The sequence below is a fragment of the Phocoena sinus genome, chromosome 6 (assembly GCF_008692025.1).
Source record: "Phocoena sinus isolate mPhoSin1 chromosome 6, mPhoSin1.pri, whole genome shotgun sequence".
NCBI classification, from domain to species: Eukaryota; Metazoa; Chordata; class Mammalia; order Artiodactyla; family Phocoenidae; genus Phocoena; species Phocoena sinus.
The window spans coordinates 97,558,679-97,571,322 of record NC_045768.1 but is presented as its reverse complement, the minus strand read 5'-3'; the positions used below and the strand labels follow the sequence as shown (position 1 = coordinate 97,571,322).

The following is a 12,644-nucleotide window of genomic DNA, read 5'->3' as shown; positions in this document are numbered from 1 at the left end:
TAGTATTTTGTTGAGTATTTTTGCATCTATGTTCATCAGTGATATTGGCCTGTAATTTTCTTTTTTTGTGGTGTCTCTGTCTCATTTTGGTATCAGGGTGATGGTGGCCTCATAGAACAAGTTTGGGAGTATTCCCTCCTCTGCAATTTTTGGAAGAGTTCCAGAAGGATAGGTGTTACCTCTTCTCTAAATGTTGATGGAATTCGCCTGTGAAGCCATCTGGTCCTGGACTTTTGTTTCTTGGAAATTTTTTAATCACAGTTTCGATTTCAGTACTTGTGATTGGTCTGTTTATATTTTCTATTTCTTCCTGGTTCAGTCTTGGGAGATTGTACCTTTCTAAGAATATGTCCATTACTTCTAGTTTGTCCATTTTATTGGCATATAGTTGCTTGTAGTAGTCTCTTATAGATCCTTTGTGTTTCTATGGTGTGAGTTGTAACTCCTTCTTCTTTTCTAATTTTATTGATTTGAGCCCTCTCCCTTTTTTTCTTGATGAGTCTGGCTAAAGGTTTACCAATTTTTTATCTTTTCAAAGAACCAGCTTTTAGTTTCATTGACCTTTTCTATTGTTTTCTCAGTCTCTGTTTCATTTATTTCTGCTCTAATCTTTACTATTTCTTTCCTTATGCTACCTTTGGAATTTGTTTGTTCTTTCTCTAGTTGCTTTTGGTGTAATATTAGGTTGTTAATATTTGAGATTTTTCTTCTTTCCTGTGGTAAGGTTGTATTGCTATGAACTTCCCCCTTAGAACTGCTTTTGCTGCCTCCCACTTTTCAGATCGTCATGTTTTCATTTTCATTTGTGTCTAAGTATTTTTTTATTTCCTCTTTGATTTCTTCAGTGATCCATTGGTTGTTTAGTAATATATTGTTTATCCTCCATGTGTTTGTGTTTTTTACAGTTTTTTTCCTTGTAGTGGATTTCTAATCTCTTAGCACTGTGGTTGGAGGAGATGCTTGCTATGATGTAAATCTTCTTAAATTTACAGAGGCTTGATTTGTGACCCCAGATGTGATCTATCCTGGAGGTTGTCTGTGTGCCCTTGAGGAGAATGTGTATTCTGCTGTGAGATGGAAATGTCTTATAAATATCAACTAAGTCATTTAAGACTTGTGTTTCCTTAGTGATTTTCTGTGTGGTTGATCTGTCCTTTGAAGGTGGGGTTTAATAACAGTGGCATTGAAATCTCCCACTATTATGTGTTACTGTTGATTTCTCCTTTTATGGCTGTTAGTATTTGCCTTATATATCAAGTTGCTCCTATGTTAGGGCATATATATTTATAATTTTTATATCTTCTTGGATTAATCCCTTGATCATTATTCAGTGTCCTTATTTGTCTTTTGTAACAGTCTTTATTTTAAAGTCTATTTTGTCTGATAAGAAGATTGGTACTCCAGCTTTCTTTTGATTTCCATTTGCTTGGAATATCTTTTTCCATTCCTTCACTTTCAGTCTGTATGTGTCCCTAGGTCTGAAGTGGGTTTTTTGTAGACAGCATATATATGGGTCTTGTTTTTGTATCCGTTCAGCCAGCCTATAAGTCTTTTGGGTGGAGCATATCTATATGTATGTTCTTATTGCCATTTTGTTAATTGTTTTGAATTTGTGTTTGTGGGGCTTTTTTCTTCCCTTCCTCTTTTCTCTTTGGTGATTTGATGACTATCTTTAGAGTTGTGTTTGCCTTGCTTTGTCTTCTTTTGTGTGTGTGTCTCTATTGTAGATTTTCAGTTTATGGTTACCATGAGGTTTTGATATAGAAGTCTGTATATAAACAAGATTGTTTTAAGCTGCTGGTCTTTTAATTTCAAATGCATTTCCAATATCCTACATTTGTACCATCCTCTTCTCACAGTTGCTGGCTTTGATATCATTTCTGTGTAGGTGATTTCCTACCTTTACTCTGTTTGCCTTTACCAGTGAACTTTTCCATTAATAATTTTCTTGTTTCTAGTTGTGACTTTTTCTTTCCATCTGGAGAAGTTCCTTTAGCATTTGTTGTAAAGGTAGTTTGGCGGTGCTGAATTCTCTCAGGTTTTGCTTGTCTGTAAAGCTTTTGATTTCTCCATTGAATCTGAACGAGAGCCTTGCTGGGTAGAGGATTCTTGGTTGTAGATTCTTCCCTTTCATCGCTTTCAGTATATCATACCACTCCCTTCTGGCCTGCAGAGTTTCTGCTGAAAAATCAGCTCATAACTTTATGGGAATTTTGTTGTATGTTATTTGTTGCTTATCCTTGTTGCTGTTAATACTTTCTCATTGTCTTTAATTTTTGTCAATTTGATTAATGTGTGTCTCAGTGTGTTCCTCCTTGGATTTATCCTGACTGGGCCTCTGCAGTTCCTGGACTTGGGTGACTGTTTCCTTTCCCATGTTAGGGAAATCTTCAGTTATTATCTCTTCAAATACTTTCTCAGGCCCTTTCTCTCTCTCTTCTTCTGGAACCCCTATAATGCGAATATTGGTGCATATAATGTTGTCCCAGAGGTCTCTTAGACTGTTCTCATTTCTTTGCATTCTTTTTTCTTTATCTGTTCTGCAGCAGTGATTTCCAACAATCTGTCTTCCAGCTCACTTATTTGTAAGTCTGCCTCATTTTTCCTGCTATTGATTCCTTCTCATGTATTTATATTTCAGTTATTGTATTGTTCAACTCCCTTCTCAAAGCTTCTAGTGCATTATTAAAGATTTCTTCTATCTTCTTCATCTGTGCCTCATTCTTTTCCCAAGATCTTGGATCATCTTTATTATCATTATTCTGTGTTCTTTTTCAGTTACGTTGGCTATCTCTATTTCACTTAGTTGTTATTCTGTGGTTTTATCTTGTTCCTTCGTCTGGGCCATACTTCTCTGCTATCTTATTTTATCTAACTTTCTGTGTTTGTGGTCTCCATTCCTCAGTTTGAAGGACTATAGTTCCTTTTGCTTCTGGTGTCTGCCCCCTGGTCGGTGAGGTTGGTCCAGAGACTTGTGTAGGCTTCCTGGTTGGAGAGACTGGTGCCTGCCCACTGGTGGGTGGAGCTGGGTCTTGTCCCTCTGGTGGTCAGGGCCTTGTCAGGGGGTTTGTTTAGAGGCAGCTGTGGGGTTAGGAAGACTTTAGGCAGCCTGTCTGCTGGTGGGTGAGGCTGTGTTCCCACCTTGTTGGTTGTTTGGCCCGAGGCATCCCTGCACTGGAGCCTGTAGGCTGTTGGTTGGGGCCAGCTGTTGGTGCCAAGATGACGATCTCCCGAAGAGCTCATGGTGATGATTATTTCTTGAGGCCTCCGCCAGCAGTGTACTTGCCCCCACAGACAGGCACGGCCAACCCCCGTTTCTCCAAGAAACCCTCCAAGACCCACAGCTATGTCTGGCACAGGCTCCTATGGAGTCACTGCTTTGCCCTGGTTCCTAGTGCACATGAAACCTTGTGTGTGTCCTCCAAGAATGGAATCTCTGTTTCCTCCAGTCCTTTGGAGCTCCTAAACTCAAGCCCCACTAGTGTTCAAAGCCAAATGCTCTGGCAGTGCCTCCTCCTGATGCCAGACCCACAGGCTTGGGAGCCTGACATGGGGCTCAGAATTCTCACTCCTGTGGGAAAACCTCTGCGATATAATTATTTTCCAGTTTGTAGGCCACCTACCCAGTGAGCATGGGATTTGATTATATCACAGAAGCTCCCCTCCTACCGTCTCGTTTTGGCTTCTTCTTTGTCTTTGGGTGTAGAATATCTTGTTTGGTAGGTTCAAGTCTTTTTTGTCAATGGTTGATTGCAGTTGTGATTTTGATGTTTTCTTGAGAGGAAGTGAGCTCAAGTTCTTCCACTCCGCCATCTTGTCTCCTGCTCCCCACCCCATACTTAGTCATTTTTGATAGTGTGCTACATATTGTGATTTTTGCATTGTTGGCTGCTAGATTTTGTGATATTTGTTTAAATTCTTTGGGGCATTTTTTGGGGGAGTAGTAAATTAGTTGAGAATAATTTTAATCTTTTCAGTGCTTGCTTCTAATGTAATTTTTTTTTTTTTTTTTTTGCGGTACGCGGGCCTCTCACTGTTGTGGCCTCTCCCGTTGCGGAGTACAGGCTCCGGACGCGCAGACTCAGTGGCCGTGGCTCACGGGCCTAACCGCTCCGCGGCATGTGGGATCTTCCCGGACCGGGGCACAAACCCGTGTCCCCTGCATCGGCAGGTGGGCTCTCAACCACTGCGCCACCAGGGAAGCCCCTAATGTAATTTAATTCAAGTAAATCATTTAAATTAACTCAGTATTTGCTTGTTATTTCAGGTCTAGAGCATTCTTTAAGACTAACTTGGTCACAGTAGTAGGACAATAATACTCTTGGATACAGAGCATCTAATACCTCACATAGTAGAAGATCTTTCCACTCTTTCCAAACATCCTGTCTCTGTGTATGCTTGGGAATTTTTCTACCTATTGTGTTTGGGTTCTTTTTCCTGCATTGTTGGAAGCTTTCTTATATGAATATACAAATTTTACTCAAGGTGACCTTTCTGTTAGAGCTTCCTGCCTCTCTCTCAGCGTACCTCTTTCCTCTGAAATATTTTACTCCAGAAATTCTAATTGTTTTGGCTTTCCTGAACTCTGAACTTTGCGTTCTGTAGTTCAGCAGGCTGTGATTTGGTGTCTTCTTTCTGTACCATAACCTAGAAATTCTGTTTCTTTCCCTTCTCTCAGAGGTCCTTGTTTTCCAGTGCCATTGTCTCATGTGTAATCCCTAAAGGTCATTATTTTATTGATTTTGTATGGTTTCCAGTTGATTGGCATGTACCATTATTCCTCTTACACCATGATGGTCATGATTGGAAGTTCCTGTGCAGAGCCTTATTTAAACCTCTGTACATGTAGACTCAGTGTTATGTACCCTTATGATTCAGGGCTTTAATGAGATCAATTCCTTTTTAGATTCAGAAAAAAACTATATTGTAGTTTCCTCTCCAAAGGAAAGGTCAAATGAGCACCGTCACTTTGCTACTCCTATAACTATTCCTTCCTTCACATTCATGTGCATTAAAGCCAGTTCAGCTGATCTAAATGCCATGTTATTTCCCATTTACAGGGTATTATTTTACAAAACCAGATGTAATCATCAAGTTGGAGCAAGATGATCCATTGTTACTAGAGGAAGAATTTCTAAACAAGAGCCATGCAGGTGAGTTGAGTACTTTAGACACAACTCCAGGGGAAGTTAGATCCAAAATGGTCAGTTAGAGGTGAAATAGTTTAAACACTTTTCTTTGTGAGGACTTATATCTTGAAGTGTGTAAAGAGTATACCAAATATGATGTAAATGAGTGTGTAAGAAAAGGGATGGAATATTAGCACATTGATTTTCTCATCTTGCAAATAGTAAGCTTCAAGATACAGTACAAACCCAAATACATAGATGATTATTCTAAATATAAATGATATAAACATTTCCATTCAAACATGCAATTTAGCAGTCATTCACATGGGGAATTTTCTTCAGTTTTATGCATTGTTACTTTAGAAGTCAAGAGTCAGTAAATCATGTATTTGGTCCTGGTTTCTCTGTTGTTTCTGTGGCCTCTTTAATATCTCTACACTAGACCATTTCATATTGATTATAGCACCTTTATGATAGGTTTTAATAATGAGCTGATCAAATTTCAAAAAATACTCATGAGATTTTTTTTGGCATTATATTAAACCTTGAATTTAACTTTGAAAAATTGAATTCAGCCTTGACTGAGATTAGTGAATCCTGAATTATTTTTATATGTTTTCTTAATTTACCACTTTATATTTCTGATTTTCCAAATTAATTTTAGGTATGTCTCAAATACAGTCTAATAGCATTTTCTTTTAATAGTTTACATTAGCCCATTCATATTGATCGGCAGTTACTTCTAAATGCTGTTTCTGTGTATAATGTTACAGAAGCTCTTCAGTAATAGCCCTGCTTTCTTTTCTTTTTAGAATAAGTGTGTTTTTCTCCTAATAACATAGTTAGGTTGTACTTTGGCTTAAGGTGTGACCATAAAAATTTATAATCTCATGCAATTGCTTAATGATCCATTTATTTAGACAATGTCTAGTAATCACCTGATGTGTAAACGGTTATGAAATTAAAATGCTTACTTTCTCTTCCTTCCCATTTTTTAACATCCAACTTTAGTTTCTTTTATAATCTCTCTTAGTTTTTACCTGTTCAGTATCATTGTGACCGTTACTTGATTTGTCAGCTGTAAGTTATGTATTTGGCTTCCTAGCTTTTCAAGATGTGAAAAACATCAGGATTACATCTCATTACTTTTGTTACATCTTACTTTTCCGATATTGAATATATTTTTTCTAAACGTCCAAATTCTTAAGGCCTCTAAAAGAGAGTTGTAAAACAGCACAGAAATGAGAGTAATTAATTACTATACATTTTATGAGTGATGTGACGTGTAATGATGCAGAAACTTGTGCTTAAGAAAGACCTGATGTTTTTCTGATCCAGTCATATTCTGTTTCTTTATGAGAATGATAATTCCATGGGTGGTCACTCTGTACTATTTCTTATCATGGACAGAATAGTTGTATGTATATTTATGCTAAGTTTCATATTTTTATAGCCATGAGGAGACAAATCAAACAGTGGGAAATGATATTTGTTATAAATATACCTCAGAAAGAATTTATTTCTATAATACGTAAGGAATTCAGCTCTTAAGACAGATATCTCCTTAGTATGGCCTTCCATGACTATCGTATTTTAAATGTCACTCCTGTGTCAAATAGTCTTACTTCCTCCTTTTTTCTGTTTCATTTTTCTCCCAACCACTCAACACCTAATATACTATTGTGAAGTATGAATTTTTCCCTCTGTCTCTTTCCACTGGAATATAAGCTCTCTGAGAGCAGATATTTAAAATATTTTATTTTCTGATTCAGTACCTGAGACAAAAACTTGGGATTCAAATGTATGTTAAATATTAAACTACTAAAATTGTTAGTAAAAAGGTAAGCAACCCATTTAAAAAAGAGTCAAAGTCCATAAAGAGTCATTTCTCAAAGAAGGGGATGAAGGGCATAGATGAAAAAAAAAAAAAAGCTTACTCTGGGAAGCACAAATTCAGATCAGATCACACTGTAGTATGATGTTCTTCCCACTCAATTTTCAAACATGGAGAAGTTTTATGATTCCAAGAGTATGATGATGTGCAGGGAATCATCAACAAGGCAGGAGCGGTATTAATTGGTATTTGGGAAAACAGATTAGCATTTTCTTTAAATTTTAACATACCTGTTCCCCACGACTCAGTAGTTTCACTCCCAGGTTTATCTTCTAGAGTTTCCTATACATTTTCACTGGGAAACAAAATAAGATACTTTTCATACAACATTTGTAAAAAGCCCAATTTTGGAAGGAACCTCAATACTAATTTACATGTGAACTTAAAGTTAAATCATGATATAATAATACAATGGAATATTACGCACTGCAGGACAACCATGGTCTATGAAGCTAAAATGAAAATTATGCATATGAAATCAAGCAGCAAAAGTCTGTTGGTAGAAAAATGCCATATAAATAATGGTCAGAAACAAAAAACTGAATAGTATCTTGTTATTTGGAACAGAATGTTAAAACATACACACATACAAAAATTAAGATGTACTTAAAATGAATGTGTGTGGGTAAATTATTTGGTGTATTATAATGCACCAGAAAAGAATATTCCCTACTTTATTCCTGCCTCTTCTGGGACATTATATATAATTAATATTGTGTAGTTACATTGGATTGACCATAAGGTTGGAGAGAGGTATTTCATACGTATTGATGCAGCAGTCAAATTTCTTTGACTAAGCCAGTGTAACTGAGAGTGGTCTGGGTAGCTCTGAAACATACTGCATTTAAAAAAATATGTATATATATATATATATATATATATATATATATATATGTACGTGTATATTTTTTTTTTTTGGCTGCATTGGGTCTTTGTTGCTGTGCACAGGCTTTCTCTAGTTGCAGCGGGCGGGGGCTACACTTCATTGTGGTGCACGGGCTTCTCTTGTTGCAGAGCACAGGCTCTAGGCACATGGGCTTCAGTAGTTGTGGCTCACGGGCTCTAGAGTGCAGGCTTAGTAGTTGTGGCGCACAGGCTTAGTTGCTCTGCAGCATGTGAGATCTTCCCGGACCAGGGCTCAAACCCTTTTCCCCTGCATTGGCAGGCAGATTCTTAACCACTGCACCACCAGCAAAGTTCCATAGTGCATTTTTAAGGACTACTAATTTATATCATACCACAGAGGAGTGCAAAAATAATCAGAGAATGAGAGTTCTGTTTCAGATTTAGGAGCACAAAGCTGCATGAAATATATTTTATAGGCTCTAAGAAGGTATCAGTTGAAAGAGGAACCATTATTTTAGGGGTAGCTAAAAAACTGTCAACATGCCATTAATTTTAAGATGAATCCTGATTTAAGTGATAATAATTTGCTTAAAAATGTGTGTGCCTCAATGTGCACGTGTGCTCTCCATCTATTCATTGTTAAGATGAATGGTATAGGCAGTACTTATTGTGAGAGTGTAAACTAGTGTTGGGGAGCTCTAAGAAGGTATTTTCTTGGTCAAGTTTAGAGAATAGTATTGCCTCAAAAGATATCTAGATTAATCTTTAATCCTTAAATTGGGATATAGAGTTACTTAGAGAAAGGATTGTGAGTAGAAGATAAATGTTGAAACTGAAAAATATTATTGTAGATAAGGAACCACTGATAGGAGACAAATAGCCTGGCCAGGCTAGATTGGAAAATATGGAGTTGTAAAATGGTAGCTAGAATATCTGATGTGCCTGGAGTTGTTAAAAAAAAAAAGCTGTTTTCCAGAATGATGCCACTTAACTCCTGTTTTCTGTTGTATTTAGAGTAGTGTGTTCAGTGCCACCTTAGGTTTTAGCATAGGGCTGGCATTTTACATCAAAGGTTAAAATAGCCTAGGTAAGATGAGTCACACACATGAAAGAAACTTTTATGTGAAATGAATAAAAAGGGTATTTCTAAATAGGCTTTTGGAAACAGGTTGAAACATGCTATTTAAGGATCTCAGCTAATAGAAACTAAGTATGTTGAGAAGTAGGTGGAATGCTTATATAGAGATTAGTCATGGTTAAGACTAGTTTCAAGAGAGTGAGTAATCATAGTGAAAGTGGAAACTTATGATTTGATGTTCAAGAGAGGTTTGTTGTTGAACAACCCTGGTATAGTAAACTAAGGCATTAGAGCCAGCATATAGAAGTGAATTCATTCTAGGTCAAATTATGGTTTTACCTCTCATCACTTTTACACTTCTTGTACATTTGTATTTCTGTGAATAACTCCAGGAGGATTTGAGCTTGAGCTATAGAATTGTTTCTATAATCAGGAGAAAATTAGTGCAATTATAAATTTATTTTAGTGTTGATGTGTTTAGAATAGAAAAGGGGGGACTCCAGCCGGAAGCTTGTAGACTTCCCACTGTAATCTCTAGTTGGAAGTATAAGGACCTGGACGTTGTTATTCTTCCTCAGTCCAATCCCTTCTTTGATCTATCATTTGAAAACCCTTGTTAACTGATTTTTCTTACAAGTCTACCTACTGCTCATAATCAGTCATCCCAGTCTCTCATTTTCAGATTTCCTGAGTGAACCACTTTTGAGAGTCCTATTATCTATTTACCATTCATTTCCTTATTTTTAAAATGGGCAACTATATAGTAATAATCATCATAATTTTGTTGCCCTTTTTTCTCAAGGAGTATAGGAATAGTATAAACATTTGGAATGTTTATTTCAGGGAGACTTGGTGCCTAGAAAGCAAATAATTAAATACAATATAGCACATATATATAAAGGCTGCATCCTATAAGAAATGTGTTTAATGTTCATAAGACATTGTAATTTTCTTTATTTTATAAGACAGCAAACTTGATAACCTCTTAGAGAAAAGTCTGGCAAATCAAGGAAAATACTTGCAGGAAGACTTTTTTGCTCAACTTCAGAATAAAGACACAGTTGAGAAGACTTTCCGCCAGGAGTTACACTGCAGAGAACATCAGAGCACTCACTCAGAAATAAAGACCTTTGAAATTGGAGGAAACTTAAGCCCTGATGCAGCCCTTATCATTCCCCAGAAATGTGACACAAAAGGGAGCTTCCGTCATGATACCATATTTTGGCAAACCTCGCCCACTCAGTCTACCTTTAGTGTACATCAGAGAACTCAAATAAGGGTGAAACCCTATGGATGTAAAGAATGTGGAAAATCCTTCTCTAGGAAGTATTACCTCATTGGACATCAGAGAACTCATACTGGGGAGAGACCTTATGCATGTAATGAATGTGAGAAAACTTTTACCCACACGTCACACCTCAGAGATCATCAGAGAACTCATACAGGGGAGAAACCGTATGAATGTAGTGAGTGCGGGAAAGCTTTTAGCCATAAGTCAACCATAAAAAGACATCAGAGAAGTCACACAGGTGAGAAACCCTATGAGTGTACTAAATGTGGAAAAGTCTTCTATACAAAGTTTCACCTCACTGAGCATCAGAGTAGTCACACAGGGGCAAAACGCTATGAATGTAGTGAGTGTGGAAAATCTATCTGTAGGAAGTCATACCTCGTTGTGCATCAGAGAATTCACACAGGGGAGAAACCCTATGAATGTAATGAGTGTGGAATATTTTTCTATAGGAAGTCATACCTCACTGGACATCAGAGAACTCATAGTGGGGAGAGACCTTATGCATGTAATGAATGTGAGAAAACTTTTACCCACATGTCAAACCTCAGAGAACATCAGAGAACTCATACAGGGGAGAAACCTTATGAATGTAGTGAGTGTGGGAAAGCTTTTAGCCATAAGTCAACCCTAAAAAGACATCAGAGAAATCACACAGGGGAGAAACCCTATGAGTGTAATACATGTGGAAAATGTCTCTCTAGGAAGTCTCACCTCACTCGGCATCAAAATTCACACAGAACAAAAACCTTAACAGTGTAGTAAGTGTGGAAAATCCTTCTGTGAAAATTCTCATCTACCTCTGCATCAGCGAATTCACGGAGGAGAAACCCAATGAATGGGTTGAATGTGAGAAAGCTTTAACTAGATGCCAGTCCTAAAGGTTTCAGAGAACTCACACTGGGAAGAAATCCTATTAGTAATGAACGTGAGAAAGTTTTCCCCTATAAACTGAACCTCAGAGTACATCAGACAGTCCCCACGTGGGAGAAACCTTATCAACGCAGTAAACTTTAGAAAACTTAAAGCAGCAACCCAGGCCTAAGAACACATCAGAGAAGTCACACGGGGAAATCCCATTAACATGATGAATATGGGAAAGCTTTTAGCCAGAAGTCAGGTCTTAGGACACATCAGACTGAGAAACTCTATGAATGTAATGGATATGGGGAAACTTTGACTGTAAGTGCAGCATCAGAGAACTCAGGGGAAGAGCAATGAATATAATAAACCTGGAAATTTTCTCTTCGAGAAATCAATCAACAAAACTCACAGAGAAATCCCTCATGTGCATTGTGTATGGATAGTGTTTCAACCAGATTTCAGCCCTCATTGGACATTAGAGGACTCACACAAGAGGTAAATCCTTGAAATTAATCACTTATGAACAGTTTTTCCACCAGACTACTCAGTGGGTGTTCGAAAAACATCCTGTGAAGGTAATGGATGAGGAAAACTTTTCTCCCCAAAGACCACCTTCAATTTAATTGTACTGGAATCCAACATGAGGGTAGTGGGAATTATGCACTTTTTATGTAAAAACTATCATTATGTAAACATGTTAGAGGATACATTTGGATAGTTAAAATACCTCATGTTCCTATTTTCTCTTACTGTCTTCTGGCCAGTGTATAAAAGATATACAGTTGTTACTGAATTGCCTCTTCAGGAAAGAAGCCAAACAATGTTTTCTGCAAGACTTTTATTGTCTCAGGGTCACCAGTGCATTTAGTGTGAACATTATATTCATTTTGCAAAAGTCATACGCACAGTCGTTGGGAGAACAAATCTGATTCAACTGAGTTGCTGTGAACAGTGGTACTCACTATTTACCCTGTAAACGGAAAAAGAAGTTGTATTTCCATTCTCTTTTCAAAATAATTTAAAATTATCTGGGACTCTTTTGATCTAAATGTTATTTAGAAGTGTGTTGTTCAGTCTGCAAATGTTTTGATATTTCTGGCTGTTTTTTTAATTAATTCTAGCTTCATTGTCTTTTGAATTGTGCATTGTGACCCACAATATTGTCTATCTCAATCAAAGTGCCATCTGAGCTTAAAAATGTGTATTCTGCTGTTGTAGAATAAAGTATTCTATAAATGTTGATTAGATCCCATTGACTGATGGTGCTGCTCAGTTCAACTGTGTCCTTGTTTCGACTGATGAATCCAGTAAGTACAAATGGAAGTTTGTTGAAATCTCAAACTATAATTGTTTTCAGTTCTTTTTTAAAAAAATTATTTATTTTTGGTTGCGTTGGGTCTTTATTGCTGCGCGTGGACTTTCTCTTGTTGCGGCAAGCGGGGGCTACTCAGCATTGCGGTGCTCGGGCTTCTCATTGCTGTGGCTTCTCTTGTTGCGAAGCAGGCTTAGTAGTTGTGGCGCATGGGCTTAGTCACTCTGCGG

The 12,644-nt window shown here is 37.3% G+C and overlaps 1 protein-coding gene across 5 annotated transcripts in view; it reads left to right on the top strand.

Moving 5' to 3' along the window:
- Window positions 1-12,349, top strand: part of LOC116755299 (zinc finger protein OZF-like) — a 29,147-nt gene extending 16,798 nt beyond the window's left edge. For all 5 annotated transcript variants that reach the window (XM_032634541.1, XM_032634544.1, XM_032634540.1 and 2 more), the window contains 2 exons: window positions 5,061-5,153; window positions 9,913-12,349. In XM_032634541.1, coding sequence (XP_032490432.1) covers window positions 5,061-5,153; window positions 9,913-11,000 — 1,181 coding nt within the window. In that variant the 3' untranslated portion in view covers window positions 11,001-12,349. The remainder of the gene's footprint in view (window positions 1-5,060; window positions 5,154-9,912) is intronic.
- The last annotated feature ends 295 nt before the right edge of the window (window positions 12,350-12,644 follow it).